Source organism: Chelonia mydas, chromosome 10 (genome assembly GCF_015237465.2).
Source record: "Chelonia mydas isolate rCheMyd1 chromosome 10, rCheMyd1.pri.v2, whole genome shotgun sequence".
NCBI lineage: Eukaryota > Metazoa > Chordata > Testudines > Cheloniidae > Chelonia > Chelonia mydas.
The window spans coordinates 57827367-57843077 of record NC_051250.2 but is presented as its reverse complement, the minus strand read 5'-3'; the positions used below and the strand labels follow the sequence as shown (position 1 = coordinate 57843077).

The window sequence follows — 15711 nt, the reverse complement described above, 5'->3', positions numbered from 1 at the left end:
TGGTATGTGGTTGTTGGTGAGTATTTGCTTCAGGTTGGGGGGCTGTCTGTAGGCAAGGACTGGCCTGTCTCCCAAGATTTGTGAGAGTGTTGGGTCATCCTTCAGGATAGGTTGTAGATCCTTAATAATGCGTTGGAGAGGTTTTAGTTGGGGGCTGAAGGTGGCGGCTAGTGGCGTTCTGTTATTTTCTTTGTTAGGCCTGTCCTGTAGTAGGTGACTTCTGGGAACTCTTCTGGCTCTATCAATCTGTTTCTTCACTTCCGCAGGTGGGTATTGTAGTTGTAAGAATGCTTGATAGAGATCCTGTAGGTGTTTGTCTCTGTCTGAGGGGTTGGAGCAAATGCGGTTGTATCGCAGAGCTTGGCTGTAGACAATGGATCGTGTGGTGTGGTCAGGGTGAAAGCTGGAGGCATGTAGGTAGGAATAGCGGTCAGTAGGTTTCCGGTATAGGGTGGTGTTTATGTGACCATCGTTTATTAGCACTTTAGTGTCCAGGGAGTGGATCTCTTGTGTGGACTGGATCAGGCTGAGGTTGATGGTGGGATGGAAGTTGTTGAAATCATGGTGGAATTCCTCAAGGGCTTCTCTTCCATGGGTCCAGATGATGAAGATGTCATCAATATAGCACAAGTAGAGTAGGGGCATTAGGGGACGAGAGCTGAGGAAGCGTTGTTCTAAGTCAGCCATAAAAATGTTGGCATACTGTGGGGCCATGCGGGTACCCATAGCAGTGCCGCTGATCAGAAGGTATACATTGTCCCCAAATGCAAAATAGTTATGGGTAAGGACAAAGTCACAAAGTTCAGCCACCAGGTTAGCCGTGACATTATCGGGGTTAGTGTTCTTGACGGCTTGTAGTCCATCTTTGTGTGGAATGTTGGTGTAGAGGGCTTCTACATCCATAGTGGCCAGGATGGTGTTATCAGGAAGATCACCGATGGATTGTAGTTTCCCCAGGAAGTCAGCGGTGTCTCGAAGGTAGCTGGGTATGCTGGTAGCGTAGGGCCTGAGGAGGGAGTCTACATAGCCAGACAATCCTGCTGTCAGGGTGCCAATGCCTGAGATGATGGGGCGCCCAGGATTTCCAGGTTTATGGATCTTGGATAGTAGATAGAATATCCGAGGTTGGGGTTCCAGGGGTGTGTCTGTGCAGATTTGATCTTGTGCTTTTTCAGGGAGTTTCTTGAGCAAATGCTGTAGTTTCTTTTGGTAACTCTCAGTGGGATCAGAGGGTAATGGCTTGTAGAAAGTGGTGTTGGAGAGCTGCCGAGCAGCCTCTTGTTCATGTTCCGGTAACTCTCAGTGGGATCAGAGGATAATGGCTTGGCTCGTTCACGTGCAAATCCACCAATGTGATATATGCCATCATGTGCCAGCAATGCCCCTCTGCAATGTACATTGGTCAAACTGGACAGTCACGACGTAAAAGAATAAATGGACACAAATCAGATGTCAAGAATTATAACATTCATAAACCAGTCGGGAACACTTCAATCTCTCTGGTCATGCGATTACAGACATGAAAGTTGCGATATTACAACAAAAAAACTTCAAATCCAGACTCCAGCGAGAAACTGTTGAATTGGAATTCATTTGCAAATTGGATACAATTAACTTAGGCTTGAATAGAGACTGGGAGTGGCTAAGTCATTATGCAAGGTAACCTATTTCCCCTTGTTTTTTCCTACCCCCCACCCTCCTCAGACGTTCTTGTTAAACCCTGGATTTGTGCTGGAAATGGCCCACCTTGATTATCATACACATTGTAAGGAGAGTGGTCACTTTAGATAAGCTATTACCAGCAGGAGAGTGGGGTGGGGGGTGGTATTTTTTCATGCTTTGTGTGTATAAAAAGATCTTCTACACTTTCCCCAGTATGCATCCGATGAAGTGAGCTGTAGCTCACGCAAGCTTATGCTCAAATAAATTGGTTAGTCTCTAAGATGCCACAAGTACTCTTTTTCTTTTTGCGAATACAGACTAACACAGCTGTTACTCTGAAACCTGTCCTCTAGTTGTACATACACATATAATTTCTGTTAAGACTAATGAAACTTCTGTCCTTCCTTGATGATGCAAGTATATAAGACCTAAGGAATTTCTGTATCCTTCTTTGCAGGTCTGTAGCATGCTCCCTTTTGCTGTTCTGAATTTGTTTTTGTGTTTAGTATTATTTAGGGTAAAAGGTGTTTGGTTTTTTGTTTTTAAATAGCAACCCTACCATGTACCGAATGGAACGTCTACAGGGAAGTTCTCTGATGGCATGGTGTATGGTGTCGTGCACAGGACTGACAATAACCATAAGAAAGAAATGGTGGTTTATGGGTGGTCAGCTCATCAGCTGAAAGAAGAGATGAATTACATTAAAGATGTGAGTTATATATTTTTTTAATTTTAAAAAATGTTCTCAAATATCCTTTCTGTAATGTTGTTGTTTATTGAGTCTCTACAACCTGAGTAAAAAAACCTCTGTTCTGTAGCAGGGGACTGTAACAGACTCTCATCCTCTGTGGGTTGGGCATGAGGGGAATACCTAATACATACACTGACCAGAGCACTACAGTCCTGCTTCTGTTCAGCAAATAAGCTGCCAAACAACTCATAGGGTCCCTGTTACAAAGCCCTTATAATCTGAAATCAAATACATAGAAAATTGTTTAAGCTGCCCTTGAAAGACTGATCAAACCCATCCTCTCCAGTTCTGGGTGGGTTACTAAAAATGGTAAAGTAGCAAATTCATTTAAGGATGCTTTGGGGCAGCTTCAGGGTAAGGGGTTGCCTAATAACAGTGGCCTATTGCACAAATTTTACTGTACAGAGAGTATTGGATAATAAGAGAAACTAACATGTCTATAGCTAACTATAAGTAACAGCTCTCCTGAAATAGAAGTGTAAATTCAGTGGCTTTGGTAAGACTGTGCCAAATCATGCTGGAGCTAAATGTTTCACCTGTTGATCTTTGACCCTCTAGGTTTAGTTAGTAATTCTGCTAATTAGCACAAAGCAAATAATCCGTCCTTCTCTCTTTACTCCATTCCACCCATGAAGCCAGTTTACAGAAGCTGGCCAGTGCAGATGATGCTATACTGATTTCAAGTTCAAGAGATCAACTTTTATATAAAAGAGAGAATCACTGTGAGTCAGGCTAACAATTTAAGGGGATGTAATAACGTTGATTCCTAATATCTGCTTGTTTTTGCTTACAGGCCCTTGCAGGCTGTTTCTTCTTATGCTAATAGGCCATTTTCTAATAGTCAGGGATCATTGACTCTCTCTTACCAAGTGGCTTCTTGTAGTTGAGGAAACTTGCCCTCTTTGTAATATTCTGGGCTCAATTCACCATTGACCTGTCCCTTGTATGGTCATTTACACCAGTGAAAAGTGAGTGAGAATGCTCTCATTCTGACTGGTGTAAATGACTACACAGGATGCAGGGCAGTGGCAAGTGAGCAGAGCTGATCCATTATCAGTTCACTGCCTTGATATTTAAATGCTACAATGATGGGAGCCAAAATGGTGGTGGTATTGTTATTGCAGTAGCACCTAGGGCAGTGGTCACCAACCAATTGATTGTGATCAACTGGTCGATCCTAGAGAATCTCTGAGTCGATTGCAATCTCTGGCGGCGCAATGTGGCTGCCACTAAGGCAGACTCCCTACCCTGGCCCCACGCTGCCCCCAGAAGCGGCCAGCGCTGCCCCAGGGGCGGGGGGTAGGGTTCTCCCTCTGAGAGCTGCTCCTGACTGCAAGCACCGTCCCCACAGCTCCCATTGGCTGGGAGAGCTGCGGGGGTGGTGCTTGCAGAGAGGGACAGCACATGGAGCCATGTGCCCTCCCCCTCCCCCCCCAGTGGCTGCAGGGGTGCGTTGGCCCCTTCAGGAAGCGGTGTGGGCCCAGGGTAGGCAGGGAGCCTGCCTTAGCCTCGCTGCACCTGCCACTGACTGGGAGCCGCCGGAGGTAAGTGGTGCCTGGCAGGAGGCTGCACCCCAATCCCCAGCCCTGAGCCCTGTTCTGAAGCCAGCCCCACATACCCCCACCTGTACTCTGAACCTCCTCCTGCACCCCAAGCCCCACCCTGAGCCCCCTCCCAGAACCAGCACCCCAAACCCCCACCTGCACCCCAGCCCTGACTCCCCCTCCCAGAGCCAGCACCCTGTACTGCCTCCTGCACCCCAACACTCTGCCCCAGCTCAGAGCCCCCTCCTCCTCTGAAACTTCCTCCTAGAGCGTGCATCCCTTGCCTCCTCCTGAATGCCTACCCCAGCCCGGTGAAAGTGAGTGAGTGTGGGGGACAGCGAGCGATGGAGTGAGTGGGAAGGGGTGGGGCCTCAGGAAGGGGCATGGTAGATCCTGGGTTGCACTTAGATTCAAAAAGCGATCTTGGGCATAAAAAGGTTGGAGACCACTGACCTAGGAGCTCCAATCTTGGACCCAGACTCCATTGTGCTGTACATACACAGAACAGAGACAGATGCTGCCTCAAAGAACTTTGATTGGAAATTGTACAGCATGTCTTTGGATTTGCTGGGTTGGCTTGGTTTGCCCTAGTGCTGTCATCATCATTGTGTGTTTTTTTTGTTTTATTTTTGTTTTTTTTCCCCTCACACGGTATACCAGCTCACAGACATATCCTGTTTAAAACTTCAGATCCCTTCCCACACCCTCCCCAGTCATTTTGTGCCAATTGAGGTATGATACTATGTAAATGCACACTTATTATTTGGATCAAAGCCTTCAGTCCAGACAAGTATTAGAATGAAGAGTATGTCCTCCAATCAAAAGGATGGCAGTAGTGTTGTCTGAACAGATTCTCAAAAAAAGGCAAAGGTCGGTGGGTCGGTCTATCTATCTAATATAAAAGTCTGACAAGAACAAATTTTTAGGCTTTGATTCTGGCAGTGCTGTGTATAGAGGTTGGGGGAAGGTGTGATCCTCTCTCTCTCCATGTAAAGCTGCGTTCAACTAAACCAATTCAAAAGCTTTGCTCCCCCCTCCTCCCAATGACTTGCCTCTTTGCAGCACAACAAGGTGTTAGTCTGTCTTCACTACATATATGCATATAAGGTGATGTTTAACATTTAAACTTAAAGTAGACTAAAAATCATAGCTCTCTGGGTAGGTGTACTAGTGGGGAGAGGCTCTACTGAGTTATTTCTTGAGCACAAGGAATGGTGTGTGGCAGGGGAAGGAGAGAGAGCTCCTGGTGCTTTCAGCTGCGCATGTTCCAAAGGGGACAGGACTACATGGTTTGGGGCATGACCATGCAGCACAAACCCCTTTCTGAGAGTGCACCCCCCTAAAGCAGTGTTTCTCAGATGCGGCCACCGTGGCCAAATGCAACCACAAGGGACATTTCTTGTGGCCACAGCCTCGGGGGGGGTGGGGGGGGGAGAAGGGAGGGAGTAGCGCCCCCTCTCCCTCCCTTTTGCTCCTGGATGTCCTGTCTTGGTGTTGATGCTGGGGCCACCAACAGGGGTTGGGCCGCGCCCCCCTCTGGAGGAGCAGGCACCCAGTGAGTTCCCCACCTTCCCAGGGGTGATGGGGCTCAGGCTTTGGGGTTCAGCCCTGGAGTGGCAGGCTCTGGCCACCGGGCTTTGGGCTCCAGGCCTTCAGGCTCTAGTCCCCTATTGCCTCCCCTGGCCCCACATCCAGGGCTTAATTTGTCCCCAGGCTTGGCAGGGCCAAGTAAGTCTGCTGTGAAAAGTGATACTTGTATTTTTAATATCACTTTTCACAACAGACTTACTAGCTAGCAATAAATAAATTACAATGATTTGGACATGTGTATGTGCATATTTATTTGTTTTTCCTAAAGCTAATTAAGTATTTTAGGAAAAAGTGTGAGACCAACCATCAGCAAGAGTTGGTGGCCGCACTCTGAGGCCACCAAAAATTTGTCCTGAGAACCCCTTTATTACATACGTACGCACGAATGCAGCCACCTCTCGGTGCCTCCTGACCTGACTCCAGCTGTGCATAGGCCCAGCTATGTTCACTGTTGTACTATACCTAATCAGTCTGGTAGGTAATCATGACTGAGTGAAAAGGGCGACCTCTAACTATGTGTCTGGAAGGTAGCATGAACAGTTATATATTTAGTTGTGTCCGTTGTAAACACTAGTTAATCTTGAGCTAAAAAGTTGCTTCTGTTCATGTTTGATTAACATAGCTAACTCAGTTTTGTTTCCAGTGTTAAAAATACATATAGGAAATAACAATTTATACCTGCAGTTATTTTAAATTACGTTTAATTTTTGTATTAAAATCAAATTGGTGAATACCTATTTTTTGGAATCTAGTGATAAAATTATGTTTCTAAATTCATGCAAATCAGTGTTTATACAGAGAGGGCCTTAAAAGGTAAATAAACCCTCAGCTACTACACAGTTGTGTGTTGGATACCAATGTCACAGTGAGCAAGCATTGGCTTAGTAATGGTGATACTGTAGGTGATCTTGATCTTTGGAGAACATAGTTGTCTGGTTTCTAATCTAAATTATATTTGTAATAAAGGCTGAATAACAAAGGCTTATAATTTGTCTGACTACAGGTGAGAGCAACTTTGGAAAAAGTAAGAAAGAAAATGTATGGAGAGTATGGTGAAATGAAACGGAAAATACAGCAACTGACTAATGAATTGACAGTAAGTTCACATTTATTTGTAATGATGTCATAAGAGGTGAACCAAACAAGGTTACCTACAAACATTTTTTATGAAAGACTGCATGTGGCATGAAACAAATCATGTTTTAGAGCCATTTAAGTTCATTATTTTTCATACCTTCAGTACTTTGTATTTTTCAAGCAAAATGAAAACAGGGCAGAGGCTTTTTCTGTCTGTAAAGGATCATTAGAGAGTCAAGTGGGTGAGGTAATGACTTTTATTGGTCCAACTTCTGTTGGTGAAAGAGAAGCTTTTAAGCTTATGCTGAGCTCTTCTTCAGGTCTGGTCATGTAAAGGAGCATGACAGATTACCCCCATTACCTGCTTTTTGTAAATAAAGCCTACTGTTAATTACATTGCTTGTGTGATTATGTATGATTAATATTCTAATACTGACTGGAGGATGGTGTTTATCATAGAAAGCTACTGTTCTGTGGGCTGACAAATTAACTCACTGGGGCTTATACAAGAATCTGTCGTTTATTGCTTACTAGAGGTCACGTTTGCAACTCAACAGGTCATTCCAGTAAACTAAATTCCAGCCTTTGTAACTTACTACAGTATTTAAATATATTTGATTGCCCTAAAAGTGCTGCAGCCTCAGTTCTCTGCTGAAGCCTCTCCATGTTCCACTGCAGCAATAATAGTGAAGGTGTCAGGAAAATTGTTTCCCCCCCCCTTTTTTTTTTCCTCACACGCACTTTAAAAATTGCTCTGACCTGAATCCATACAAACTGAGTTCTTTAGTTCAGAAAACTGGTTGGTTCAACAATTATGCTATAGATGCCAATTGCAACATTACTCTCTATGGCCCTGATTCAGAAAAGCCTTGTTAATAAGGATAACACTTAAGCATATGCTTAACTTTAAGTTAGTGGGACTTAAATATGTGCTCTAATGCTATCTTGATGGAGCCTTTAGCTTCTGCGAGTCATTATCCTAGAGTGTGCATCATGATCTCTATAGGTTTGGAAGCAAACTTAAAAATTTGAAGGGGAAAAAAAAATCATCATTCCTTAGTACATTGTTGGACTACTTCCTGATACTTGGGAGTGTCTGAAAATATGAATACTTGCTTCTCTTTCACTTAATCTTTTTTCCATCAGTTTCTGTGTCCTGTAGAAGGGAAGCTGAGTCCAAAAAGTAGCTAAAGATCAGAGAACTGTGTCCCAAATGCTGCCATAAGGACTAAACTAGATCCCCTTGAAGCCAATGGGAGTTTTTGCTTTGACCTCAAAGAGATCAGGATTTGGCCTGAAATATGGGAGAAATGTAAATGTCTCTGGGATCTATTATTGGATGAATTTATTTATTTGTTTATTTGGACTTCTACAATAATATAAAGGGCTGTTCAAGGCCCAAGGCACTCTTGGCACACACCATTTTTGTCTCTGTAAAGTGTGCCAGATGCACTATGGAATTCCATCTACCCTGTGCTGAGCTTCCCCCTTCTAGTTAATGATTATAGGATCATTTTTCAGGTAGTGGTAGCTTGTCAATAGATCCCAATGCCATAAATTGGGTAGTTAGGAAGAGCAGTAACATGTAGCTCTTTTCAGGTCATGCAATCCTGGCTCAGTCAAATGAATTGTGTGTGACATTTCAAGGGAATGACATAGTGATAGTTAAGTGTGTAGTCCAGTGTCTCTTCAGTATTGCCTTCTGGGTGTTTAACCACCATCTTACATTCCCCAGACTAAACTTCTTATCCCTAAGCCTCCTTTTCTCCATCTTATCTGTTGCTTTTGACAGCCCCACCATCTTTCCAGACACCCAGGCTCTCATACTTGGCAACATTTTAGAATCCTTTTATTTCTGCTCCCATCACCTCTGGGCCCTTGCCATAAATTCTCTCTCTGTCTGTAGCATCTCCAAAAACTGCCCCTCACTTTTATCCCTATTGCTAAAACTCTTGCCTGTGCACAGGTGAAATCCTGCCCTTGGTCACTGAACCTTTCTTCTAGGTCCTCCCCATCTAACCTCTCTTCTGCAATTTGTCCAAAAGAGTCTTTCTTTGATCACTTTTTACATGTGCACACAGCTCTATGAAGTGAGCCTTGAGCACTGCCTTCTCCTGTATGCTCTCACTCAGTTGGTGCATGGCTTGGCTAGTAAATGCTAATTGTTAAATACTGATGAAGGTTGGTCCACGATGCTTGTGTATTTTATCTAGAGGTAGACCTTGTTTGCTTGTGTGCATGATAAGTTTTTAGACCTTGGTTCATAATCATTGGCACTGTTTGGTCTGGTGTATCTTCCTTTATGTTCTTAGACTCCTTAAGGTTGGTTGGTTTATCTTTTCTTCTATATTTCATATTGTGATGTTGCACCCTAAATGCTTTTATAAAAATATGCTAATGAGTGTGAATATAATGTAACTGGAATATGCTTCATGCAAAAGGTCTCTTGTAACGTATCATTACAACGCTTACAATCTAATGAGTGGTCATCCTATTTGTATAAATGTATCACTCTTGTTTCTGAAACGAGAAATATGAAATATAACTCTGAAGCCCTATTGTAGTTATGCAAAGTGTGGGCCATTAATGGTGGTTTGGAATCTTAATGGCTCCCATTAACCAGGACAATTGACTGTAGATGGCTCTGTCTTACTTGTAAGTCTTCCTGTATACGTGTGTGCTGGCAAGTGAGTAATGAAGTCTTACAGTGATGTGATCCTGTCACCTGAACTAGAATCCATCTTTAACATGGTGCTTTTCCATTGATAAGGAGGGGTGGGAACCCAGAGGGACAAAGGATTCCCGCCTCATGCAAAAGATATATAAGTGGGTGGAACAGAACAAAGGGGGCGGCCATCATGAGAAATCCCCTAGCTACCACCTGAGCTGGAACAAGGGCTGTACCGGGGAAAGGATTGGGCCCAGACTAGGAAGGTGTCCAGTCTGTGAAAGAAACTTACTGAAACATCTCTGGGGGTGAGATTTTAACTGTATTCAGTTTTATTACTGTACTAGGCTTAGACTTGCGTGTTTTGTTTTATTTTGCTTGGTAATTCACTTTGTTCTGTCTGTCTGCTACTTGGAACCACTTAAATCCTACTTTCTGTATTTAATAAAATCACTTTTTACTTATTAATTAATCTAGAGTATGTATTAATACCTGGGGCGGGGCCAAACAGCTGTGCATATCTCTCTATCAGTGTTATAGAGGGTGAACAATTTATGAGTTTACCCTGTATAAGCTTTATACAGGGTAAAACGGATTTATTTGGGGTTTGGACCCCGTTGGGAGTTGGGCATCTGAGTGTTAGAGACAGGCACACTTCTGTAAGCTGCTCTCAGTTAAGCTTGCAGTTTGTGGGACATAATTCAGACCTGGGTCTGTGTTTGTTGCTTGCAAGCATGTCTGGCACAGCCAGTCAGGGTTCTGGAGTCCCAAGCTGACACGGAAGGCAGGGACAGAAGTAGTCTTGGCACATCAGGTGGCAGCCCCAAGAGGGTTTCTGTGATCCAGCCCGTCACACATATATGTATTTGAAAAGTTCAAACATAGTAAATGTTTGTGTTGGCTCCTCCCCACTGATCACTCTCACATTTAAGATCATGCTTCTTATCTTCAAAGCTTTTTACTTGCTTCCCTGAGTTCCTGGTCTCGTCTCCTCCTACACTATCGTGCTCCCTGCACTCCAGCCACGCCTCTCTCTAAGCTTCTCCATTTCTTTCCTTCACCTGCTCCTGACTGTATGTCCTCTTGCACTCCACCCCATGTGCCTACAGCAGCTTTCCCAGTAAACAGCTACCAAACATCCTCCTACTCCTATCTGTTCAGTTGTGCACTGAAGACACAGACAGCTAATAAACGGCTGTCCTGTATCTGTTTGTGTGTGTTTGTGTTTGGGGCAGGGACTTTGTCAATTTGGGGGTCTGTATATTTTAGCTACTCTAAAGTATTGTGAAAATTTACCATGCTATCTAAATAACAATAAATGAGTACGAGTGTTGTTTCACCTGCTGGAATGCTCTTATATGCATTTGCAATTCTGATCTTTCATGGAGATCCTCACAGCCATTTCTAGACATACAAATATTTTTTCTAAACCAGAATCTTTTCTTTTTGAAAACTGGCAAAATTTAAAAATATGCAAAGTACAACTTCAAGGTGAGAAAAACTCTGCAGGAGTTCTTATTGGGTGAAACTTGCCTCTGTGCACAGGGTCAGCACAAGGCCTATGCACCGGGTAAGCCCCAATTAAGCACTAAAAGGGATGAATTTCCTCTAGCTAAACTTGGTAGAAGAAATTCATCTTTGTGCAGAGGGAAGTTCTCTTTTTGTGACCACAAGAGTTAGAGCCTGAGTCCTTGTTGTGATTAATGTGCATGATGGCACACAGCCTGAGAAGACACTGAAAAACTGCTTCTATATCTCAGCATAGCTTGCTTCCAAGGCCAAAATTTAAGCTTTTAAAATGAAGTTTTGGTTAACACAGGATTTCCACTAGAGAAAAGTTTACCTAGAGATTCAAACTCTTAATCCCATTGTTTTTAATCTCTTGTCTCTCCAGTGCTAAATTGGCGGCCGCTGTCATCCTTTTGAAAGAATTTTAAAATGTGAGGATTGTTTTTTATATCTTTTTCTTAATCTGTTTAGATAACAAATGTTGAAAAGGAATCCTTACAGAGTCATATGCAAGTGCAGGCTGCAGCCTTGGATAGCTTCAGTGAAATGAACAGCTCCTTGACATCGGCATCAATTGAGTTGCAGGTATGCTGTTAATAGCTCTATCAAAGAGAATGGCCTGATCCATCAGCCACCATCCTAGACTCCCTCTTGTGCCATCAGTTTAACAGTATACACAAGGGATGGATGATGGTTAGATACACATTCGGATCTTAACCATCAAATGTGACTAACAACATTTAAAACAGAAAAATGATGAAGTTAAGAAAAATCCAGGAGTTTTGCTGGCTAAAAGGCTATCCTTTAATATGCAGTAAAGTGTTGTTGTTTCACTCCATTGCAGCTGATGAAAGCCATTAGCCTTTGCTTAATGGAAAATTAAAGGTGAATTTAATCTTTCCATATTTTACAAATCAATGACACATCACATGATTTTGTCCCATTGTTGTTTTCTATTGATGGAAATTTCAATGATTTTTTTTTTAATTTTACAAATATTGAGTAGCCACTCTTGTAAACATACAAAGATCATTTTTCTTGTTTATAAAAATGTTTTCAGCTTGGCATCCATCCCAGCTAGCCTCCTCGACTCTCCTGCCTCCCTGTGTCAAACTTCAGTGTTTTCAGGTTTATTATCTTAAAATTTGGCATTTGGAAAGGGGAAGAATGGAGGGGGAAATCCAACATTTCACTTCAGTTGTATTACAGTATAAAATGGAAGTGGTGTTTGCACTGTAATGCATGGGTGTCTCTTCCTCTTGATCACAGCTCTCTGGGACTGCATTTTAATGAACATGCTCCTATGGAGAGATTTTTTTCATAAAGCAAATAATTGGAAACCATAATTTTAAAGAGCCAAAGCTATTAACTAATGTTAACACTATGTCAACAAAACAGTAAACTCTAAAATATTCTAAATATTGCAAAAAGTCTCTTGTGGTAGGTTGGTCGAATTATGGTTTTTATTATTATTATTATTATTATTATTAATAATAATTATTATTATTATTGTTATTACTGCAAATTGTGTTCATTTTGTTGTGTTCATTTTAGAAAACTTTAGTGGATGTTAGTTTGGAGAACACAGATATAAGGGATCAAATAAGGAATTTAAAACACACACATGAGCAGTCCATGGAAAAACTGAAAGAAAAGCAAAAACAGCTGGAAACAGCCCAAGTTGAAAATCAGCTACTGAAACTAAAGGTACGGTATGTAAACTCCCCTTATTCATATTGTACAATAAGGACATTGCTGAGGCAATGAGATTAATTTCTTGGAAAAAGAGATTTGGCCACATTTGTGTAGAGTTCTTCACCGACCATGCATGGAGTGTTATTGACAGCCAGTACTGTACCTTTCACAATTTTTCATCAGAAATCTGTTATGTTTTGTTCACATGTACAGTATTTATTGGGCAACAGAGGTGCACCCTAAGAGCAAATTACCCTGAAAAGAGAAGTTAGTTGTGGGACAGGTTTTCAGGTAAGCACAAGGGAATGAAATGCAAGCTGGAGCTATCATATGGGCCTTTTTTATGAGTCCCACTGTCTTGCATTTGGAAGCTTCCATTAAATCATATCAGAGCAGTTAACAGCATTTCAGATAACTTGGAACAATCGTGCAGTATCAGAAATATTTTTAAAAATACATTAAATCCCTTCCATGAAATTAGGTGACCACTGATTTACTGACAGGTTTCAGAGTAACAGCCGTGTTAGTCTGTATTTGCAAAAAGAAAAGGAGTACTTGTGGCACCTTAGAGACTAACCAATTTATTTGAGCATAAGCTTTTGTGAGCTACAGCTCACTTGGCACCTTAGAGACTAACCAATTTATTTGAGCATAAGCTTTTGTGAGCTACAGCTCACTTCATCCGATGAAGTGAGCTGTAGCTCACAAAAGCTTATGCTCAAATAAATTGGTTAGTCTCTAAGGTACCACAAGTACTCCTTTTCTTTTTTCACTGATTTACTGACATTTTAAAAAGTCAGAAACAGATGATTATCTTGGGGGCTCTTGTATCCTACATTGGTGCATAATGATAGATGGCCCAGATCCATCACACTAAAGAGGGAGGGTACCAGCTTACTAATGTATTTTTATGTTCTAATTTCCTTTCAACAATAGTTTTACAAGGTTTTTGTGCTTGCATCTGCTGTGGTCTGTAGGGAATAAAAAGAAGGAAAGGATAATCAGAGGAAGAGCGTAGAGGAAAAGAAATCAGGATTTCAAAACAGAAATTTGTAGTTTATTCTAATCTTGAGGACATGTCCTGGCCCAAACATGAAGTGAGGGAAAGCTATGTGTAGAATCTGAGGGCAGAATTCAGCCTGTAGGCCCTAATTCAGTGAAGCACTTAAGCATGTGCTTAACGTCAAGCAAGTTGGCATCAATGGAATGTGAGCAAGTGCTAAAAGTTAAGCACATGCTGGCATAGTGAAAGTTGCTTGTTAAGTCATATGCAGAAACATCTACAGGATCTGATTTTTAATTTGGGGGTGGGGGGGGCACATAAGAGAATTTGGTATTGTGGGGGTTGGCTGTGAAAAGGCAAAAAGTACCAGCTACCCTTATTACTGCCAGTCAGGTATGTTCCTCTCTGTTAGAATAATTTCTTTTATATTCTCACCTGAGAACGTTGTTTGTTATTGCAGTGGCCACCCAAATTGTAAACAAAGGAAAGTGGGAGAGGTGGCACGGGAAATTATACTCCACTTTGATGCTTTTTAGGGAGGTTAGGGTTGAACTGTTGCAACTCTGCTTTCCTAGTTTGTCATTTCTAACCACATTACTGTAACTCTGGGGGTTCAGCATATACTTTAATTAAAGTTTATTTAATTCCTGTTCCTTTTGATTGCATTGGCAGAAACTTGCTCTCTGCCCTAATGTAGAGATCTGGGTCAGATGCCACAGAAGGCAGTTACAATGCAAATGGAATCCTTCCGCGAGATCTGTCCCTCTTCAGAAGACAAAATATCTTTTTATTTTTATGCAGAGCAATAACATTTGAACAGTTTGTTCCCACTGAGTAAGACAGTATAAGGGTTTGATAAATCTTGCAGTCCTTGAAACAAGATAACCCAGATGCTCAAAACAGAGATCTTCTATAACCAGGAGCACTAGAGTTCCAGCGTTAAACACTAAGTGCCTGATTCTTTTCTTATTACCATGATTAACACGAATGTAAATAACACTAAGTTAATAGTTTTGTAGGCCTAAATTCTCCTCTCACTTAGATCAGGGTAACTCCCATGACTTTAATGGTGTCACTCCAGATTTGCAGCAGCGCAAGTAAGAGGAGAATCAAGTCCTAGCAAAGCTATTTAGTTTAGTTTAGTTTTATTTAGCTTTTATTTCAGTCCACAGCACAGATGGGCTCAAAACTGTAAATATTGGATCTGGATTTTGATCAGTGCAAAGTGCATGGGCATTTGGATATGGGTTTTGGTTCAGGCTCATTTCTAAGCTATACTCCTGTAAAATTAGAGAATTTTGAATTAATCGTCATACGTGGGAGCAAACTTCAAGTGTGTGAGAGGATGTCATGAGAGAACTTAATAAAGAGTCAGGCCTGATTCTCAGTTACTTTAATGGCACGTTAACTCTGGCAGTGTGAAGGGGCTCTAAAGTTGGTGTAATTGTAACTTACACCCATTTGAAAGGCCCTTTTACACTGCCAGAGTGCTATAATGTGGACTTGGTGTAAATCAGGCCTAATAGTAGAGTATATTTTGTAACAATGCTAAGGGAAGGCTCTAACTATCAACATCAGTTACATCTCTACCTTTTGGTTGGTTTGAGCTCCATTTTTCTTGTCTCCAGCAATGGTGCACCGAGAAAGGGTTCAGCTGTAGAAGTTCTCTTTTGTTCGCTCCTATAGGTAGAATGCTCTCAAGAAGCCAATGCTGATGTAATGAGAGAGATGACCAGAAGACTGTACAGCCAGTATGAAGAAAAACTACAAGAAGAAGAACAGAAACACATAGCTGAGAAAGAAACTCTAATAGTATGTACAGCCAGTCTGTAACAGTGCTCTTCAGTTCAGTGTTTGAAGTACAGTCCTTACATTTGTCAACATAATTTAATTTGAAGTCTTAAATTTATTTGTAACCAGTTTCTTTTCATTTCATGTCTTGTCACAGCAACTTTTAAACTTTCATAGTCACTAGAGCTTTAAAGCTGAAGAATAGGGTGTCTAAACATAATGGACAGTAAAAATTTAAATTTCAAAATGAAAATGAAAAAAGTGGATGGTTTTTCTACTCCTGGTCTAAGAAAATGGAAAGTACAAATCCTCTGACTTTAGTGAAATCTCAAGAGGGGAAAAAAATAAATTTCAGTAGAGAAATCCTGAGAATATTTTTTTTTCCTTCCAAAAACTTCCTCTGATCATGTTTTGTATATTT

General features: G+C 41.7%; 1 protein-coding gene across 1 annotated transcript in view; it reads left to right on the top strand.

Moving 5' to 3' along the window:
• LOC102930848 (myocardial zonula adherens protein) overlaps positions 1-15711 on the top strand; it is a 94140-nt gene that overhangs the window by 28565 nt on the left and 49864 nt on the right. The window contains exons 3-7 of the mRNA XM_037910810.2: positions 2213-2371; positions 6551-6643; positions 11273-11386; positions 12356-12508; positions 15186-15311. Coding sequence (XP_037766738.1) covers positions 2213-2371; positions 6551-6643; positions 11273-11386; positions 12356-12508; positions 15186-15311 — 645 coding nt within the window. The remainder of the gene's footprint in view (positions 1-2212; positions 2372-6550; positions 6644-11272; positions 11387-12355; positions 12509-15185; positions 15312-15711) is intronic.